The sequence below is a fragment of the Siniperca chuatsi genome, linkage group LG20 (genome assembly GCF_020085105.1).
Source record: "Siniperca chuatsi isolate FFG_IHB_CAS linkage group LG20, ASM2008510v1, whole genome shotgun sequence".
NCBI lineage: Eukaryota > Metazoa > Chordata > Actinopteri > Centrarchiformes > Sinipercidae > Siniperca > Siniperca chuatsi.
In genome coordinates this window covers 18,275,778-18,281,348 of record NC_058061.1, presented here as the reverse complement: position 1 = coordinate 18,281,348, position 5,571 = coordinate 18,275,778, and the positions used below count along the sequence as shown (strand labels likewise).

At 40.1% G+C, this 5,571-nt stretch overlaps 1 protein-coding gene across 3 annotated transcripts; it reads left to right on the top strand.

The window, feature by feature from the left end:
* lrrc18b (leucine rich repeat containing 18b) lies at positions 1-4,648 on the top strand. 3 transcript variants are annotated; one of them, XM_044179472.1, is made up of 3 exons: positions 1-322; positions 927-1,185; positions 2,500-4,648. In XM_044179472.1, exons 2-3 carry the CDS (start codon positions 928-930, stop codon positions 2,926-2,928), a joined length of 687 nt encoding a protein of 228 aa, XP_044035407.1. In that variant the 5' UTR covers positions 1-322; position 927; the 3' UTR covers positions 2,929-4,648. The 3 variants fall into 3 exon arrangements, with proteins under 3 accessions (XP_044035407.1, XP_044035406.1, XP_044035405.1); XM_044179471.1 differs by having other exon boundaries at positions 2-322; positions 924-1,185; XM_044179470.1 differs by having other exon boundaries at positions 4-322; positions 801-1,185.
* The last annotated feature ends 923 nt before the right edge of the window (positions 4,649-5,571 follow it).

Genomic DNA, 5,571 nt, shown 5'->3' with positions numbered 1-5,571 from the left:
AATTTGTCTTCCAAATACAGACACCAAAAGAACAAACTGTCCTGCTTTAGCTGCTCACAGCCATAAAGTCTACTGAGACCAAACAGCAGTTGCCTGGGAACAAAAGAAAACAAATCCCATGTCTGGCCAAGTGAGTCCAGGCAACATGTAACCTCTTTCCTGCTCTAACTACAACAATCTGGCTAGTTTTTAAGTCTCAGGCTGGAGAAAGAGATAGTCAGGTGACCCTCAAACTGCAGAACGTGTTTGGAGTCTTATTCCCTTTTGCCTCTTTCCTGGGACTCAGTGTACTGGATCCAAGGAAGTGGACTCATTAATGCTGGTAAGAAATCAAAGATTCTAAATGAGAAATCTCAAATTTACTCAGGTACCTCCCCCTTTTTGTTATTGTTTCTCTGTATTGCCTTGTCATGTAACATATACTGTATGTCTTCTTGTTAATCACTTATCTTGCACTAGAAAGAAATCAAAGATTCTTGATCATAAAATTATTTGCAAGACATCTGTGCCTTAAACACTTCCTCTTCTCCTTTTATTTTATTCTGACACAGTAGGAATCACAATGTTTTTCTGGCAATTTAGGAAATACAGTCAATCTTCGGAACAAGCTATTTTAAACACAATCTGTCCTTGATTTAACATAGTGTTGTTCTTAAACTGTTCTGTACACTGATCACACATTGTAGAATAAAGCCTGTGCAAGGTGTGTTCATTTGCTTTGTCATGGAACAATGGGTGATGATGTGATGGGTATTTTATCTAAGGAGAAAGGTAAAACTCAACTTTGTCTACTGTTTCAGCTGGCTGGACTGTGTTGGGTAACATAATCTTGCAGACAGGTTCCACTGTCAACTCCTGTGTCACAGCGGCTTACTGAATAGTGTTAACTACAGCCTCCGTCACTGTCCCGTGTCCCCCTGCAGCAGAATGGCCAAGGGAAAGAAAACCAGACAGGCTAAAAGTAAGACAATCACCTTGAAAATGGCTCAGAACTGCGTGGAGTTGTCATTGGACGGTAAACGTTGTCTGGATCTCAGTTTCAAGGAGATCACCACGGTGCCAAGGTGCATCCAGAAGCTGTGCGAAATGGACGAACTGGACATGAGCAGGAACCTGATCAGAAAGCTCCCAGACTTTATTGACAATTTCATCAACATCTGTGTCTTAGATCTGCACAGCAACTATGTGAGTAGGACAGAAAACTGAGGGGAAAATGCTTCAAAGAGAGTCTTTGGTTTATCTGACTATATGTCTTTGTTAACCGAGTGATAAAATACTGTCAGACTAGTGACTTGCCCCGAGCAAAAACAAAACACACATTCACATACATGCCACTGCAACCTCAATAGTCTTTTCTTTTTATTTTTACGTAGGCTCACAAATGTAGTATAATTAAAAGCCAGTTGTCAGGATTTTAAGTAAAGGGCCATTGTGCCGATGTTTACACATAAAGGTTACTTTCCGCCGTGTGGAGTCATCAGGGTTATTTCGACTTGGGCTTGGAGTTGCAAATTTATAACCAAAAGCCTGCACTTGCCACTGAGCTTGTGAGTTTGACTGACAAGCCTGTTTACCATGCAAGGAAGGTATTAAGTTGCATTTGGGAAGTGTAGGTTCCAATGCTTTTGAAGGTTGACCCGCACTTAGGATTAAAGTCAGGACCTCTATGACTGCGACATCAGTTTTAGCACGTTTTGTTTCCCATCTAACTCTCAAAAGTCCCCCAACCGTATGGAATTATAATACTAAATTGCTTTTTTGTCATTATTACGGCGATACACAATTCATTTGTGGTTTATTTCTGCCGTGTTCCAGTTTCAGACACAAGCAAACTTATCTATTAAGGATAGCTCTTAAATGTCTCATTGTGTATTATCTTCACTTTCAGTAGTGAGTTTCAAAAAGGATAATTTTGCACTCAGTCTGGTACAGTGGAACTGGCTTCTTGGGTCCTTGGATGGCATCTTTTTATATTTGTATGTTCATTGTTTGTGTGCCACTGTATGTTTTATGCAGGGCTGGATTAACCCTCTAGGGGGGCGCAGGGCAAAAATGAGCTGTGGGCCCCTATTGACCTCCTGTTTCTCCCACTCTGTGTACTGTGGATGTATTAGCTAGTGAAGTTAGTGTACATATATTCTATTACACATACTGTATACACCATGCAAGCACAAGCACAAGATAAACGGAAACAATGAAGGCTTTGTTGTGTGACCGTTATGTTTGATGTGTAATTTAGCAGCCAAAATGCCTTTTCTGATAATGGATAAGTGTCTGGTTGAATGCCATGGTGTTTGATAAATACTCCTTTTTATACAGAACATTTTCTGAATAAATGTGCACGTAACAGTACATTAAAACAAAAGAGCATGAAGGGAAAAAAAAGAAAAAGTTACTCACAAATTCTTGGAAATAGATGTAATTTGAAATTGTAATGTGTAAATCGTTGTGTGACATCATGCTGTGTATTACAGAATGTAATTACTGTTTTTGCTGCAGCTGGAGGAGCTCCCTGTGACTATCGGCCGTCTCCAGAACCTGCTGGTTTTGAACCTGTGTAACAACCGTCTGACAAGCCTCCCCAGCGAGCTCGGCCTGCTGAAGAAACTCCACACGCTCAACCTGGGCCTCAACCAGCTGGACGCTCTGCCCGGCTCCATCGGTGCGCTGAAGGAGCTCCGCCACATCGGCCTCTCTGACAACCGGTTCACCCGCGTCCCTGGCTGCCTCTCGAAGCTGAACAAGCTGGAAAGGGTCAACCTGGACAGGAACCCCATCTTCGCCAAGCAGGACCCCAGCCAAGAGTCACTCAGGATAACAGAGAGGCTTTACCTGGTCAAGGAGAGCATCCTGTGTGAAGACTGCCTGAATAAGTGCCAAACCGAGAGGAAGAAGCTGGAGGATATGGCAAGAAGCCCAAATTACTAGATTTACCCAACTTGGTGACCCGGGAAGACAGGGAGATGTAGAGATTGGTTTCACTTTAAAAAGCACATTCACACAAGGAAATTTCAAATCATTCTTAGTCCTTTTATATTACCTCACTGTAAATTCAAGCATATGAGATTATTTCATGCTGAACTGTACCCTCAACTGTAAAGTGATTTCAACTTGCACTATGGCACCATCTGCTGTTTGGAAACGTACAGTAAGGAGCCTAATTAAACATCCACTGGATGTACACAATGCACTAGCATAGTTACAGACGGGCTTTTATGGGGCTGCTATCGATTGAATGCTTTGGTCAAAGACCCTTCAGAGATAAGGATGCTTGTGAACACATTTTGTAACTCTTGTTTTCTGGTTCAACTGCATTTTTAACCAACAGGACATCTTAACCTTCTCAAGTTTTTCAAAATAAAGTTTCACATTGTTAAAATAAATTAGCTTAATATCCAATGGGCCTATTTGATGACAGAAACCTAATATGGTTTCACTTTTGTGATTTTCTCACTTATGGTTTATGGTAGTGTAAAAATACAATTGTATACAGTTGTATAATTGTGACCCAGATGCAGGTTTTAACTGCATGAAAATGAACAGAGGAAAATGTACAGTAAATACAATGTGCTGTACTGCATGTGTTGGCACTCTCTTGGGCCTAGAGGGCAGCACAGACTACCAGAGGTCACGAATACTCACTGAGTACCAGCCCCTTTCTACACCTTTCTGTCATTGATTCTGAATGTTTTAACAGGCAATAAATTATGTGACTTCAATTCCAGTAAAGGTATTCTGTCAATACATTGTAGGCACCAACAAGGATGTTGAAAAAAAGGCAGTGCTGATTTCTGCACATCATCAAATCTTCACTGTATGAAATGAAGTATATTAACTTAGTCACAGCAATGTGATGCTGAGTTTAAAGTGTAAGCATCATTTAGTCATTATGATCCTAAATGATAAAATGTTTTGTTATATCACTCCTTTATATAACCACAAATCCAAATGTTGGTTATTTTCTTGTTTAAATTTAAATAGTAGGATAAATTGTACCACTATGAGCTTTTGAATACATTTAAAATTACACTGCAATCACACTGAAAACCAGGCTGTCAGCTGCTCCTGCTAAGCTGACATGTGGGAGATATGAGGTTCTTTCATTATATCATTCATTGAACATTTTTCAATCACTGCAGTCCACACTTCCAACACAGCTTATATTACCTATCCCCTTGTCAACTGATGGTCTACCAATACTTTCAACAACTTTTTAATACACGCATACACAACTAATGACTCAAGACTCAACAAAACATTACACATTAAGTTCATATTGTCCTATTTTTTTGTCTCTATACATTTGCTTAAATTAAATAATAGTTTAATAACATTTAAAATCATTCCCCAACAGTGACGATGCTTTCAGCTTTTATTTAAAGCTGCAATAATCACTATTTTTATATTAACAATGGATCAAATGCCTACATGTAATGTGAAAAGGATCGCTTGCTTGTAATCCCACAGAGAATTGTCACCCGACTCTGCATTTCCCCTCAGCTCTACTGAACATTTTAGCGTCTTTAAGCTCATTGTTTTGGTTTAACTGCCCTCAATTTACTGTTTTGGTTCACCCTTACTACTCTCATCAGTGTCACAGTCAGAAGCTATTTTCTAGATGTAACAATAAACAACTGTTTGCAAACAAGTTCACCATTTCAATTTAAATGGTGAAAATGTGTCAGTGTTGTTGTCGTGTTTTTGCTGCCCCCAAGTGGACAAATAAATCCGTAAATACAGGTTTAACAGTTTATTCTAAGCATGACTGCTTATAAAAAGAGTTCTCTCTGTTTAGTTATATACACTCACACTAAAGTCCCCTACTTTCTCTCACACTGTTGTTCAGGACATATTTGGGGTCAAATTGGAAACCCTTGTTTCAAGAGGATGAAGGCCATAGCTTCTGTCCTCTGTTTATTCCTCTATATCTTATTACCAGATTGAGATCAATTCGCATACACACCTCATTCTCAGTGTCCTCACAAACAGTAGTACAATCTGAAAACAGCGAATAACCTCAGAGGCCTGTGTTTTTACCACATCACTGAGCTGAAGAGTGCTGAGTAGACCGGATTAAGATCTCAGCAGATGACTCATTAAGAAGCAAGCAGCCAGGTATTGACTCAGCCATATTGTGAGACTAAGCAATGTTACATTAAAACATGAGGGAAAGACAGCTCAATAATCTTCTGAACTGGATCCTCATTGACTGACACTGCAGAAGTGTTTTTCTTCTGATGGGGAGTCTGGGGTGTCGGCTCTGGGGTTACGGTTAGGCCAGTGGTAGCTGTTGGATTTTCCAGCCCCGTTTGGGTCTCAGGTACTGACTTGGGCTGGGGGCAGTCAGGTGCAGCTGTAGTGCTGGCAGTAGATGTGCTGCTGTCAGTTCGGCAGCAGAAGCCTACATACTAACTACCACAACGCTTTTATAAAAAATAAACCCATGATCCCTTACAAGGTAAGGTTCTGGAAACAAGGTGTTAATATTAGTAGTTGCTGTAGTTGTACAGCATCAATCTTATGGAATTTTCTGGTTTGTCTGTCGCAGTTAAATAAATGTTTATACCACAT

What these genes read in the sequence shown, in the direction of transcription:
- lrrc18b (XM_044179472.1), top strand. Translation starts at nt 928, where the DNA reads ATGGCCAAGGGAAAGAAAACCAGACAGGCTAAAAGTAAGACAATCACC. An exon ending in TAGATCTGCACAGCAACTAT is followed by an intron (nt 1,186 to 2,499) that starts GTGAGTAGGACA and finishes TTTTTGCTGCAG; the next exon opens with CTGGAGGAGCTCCCTGTGAC.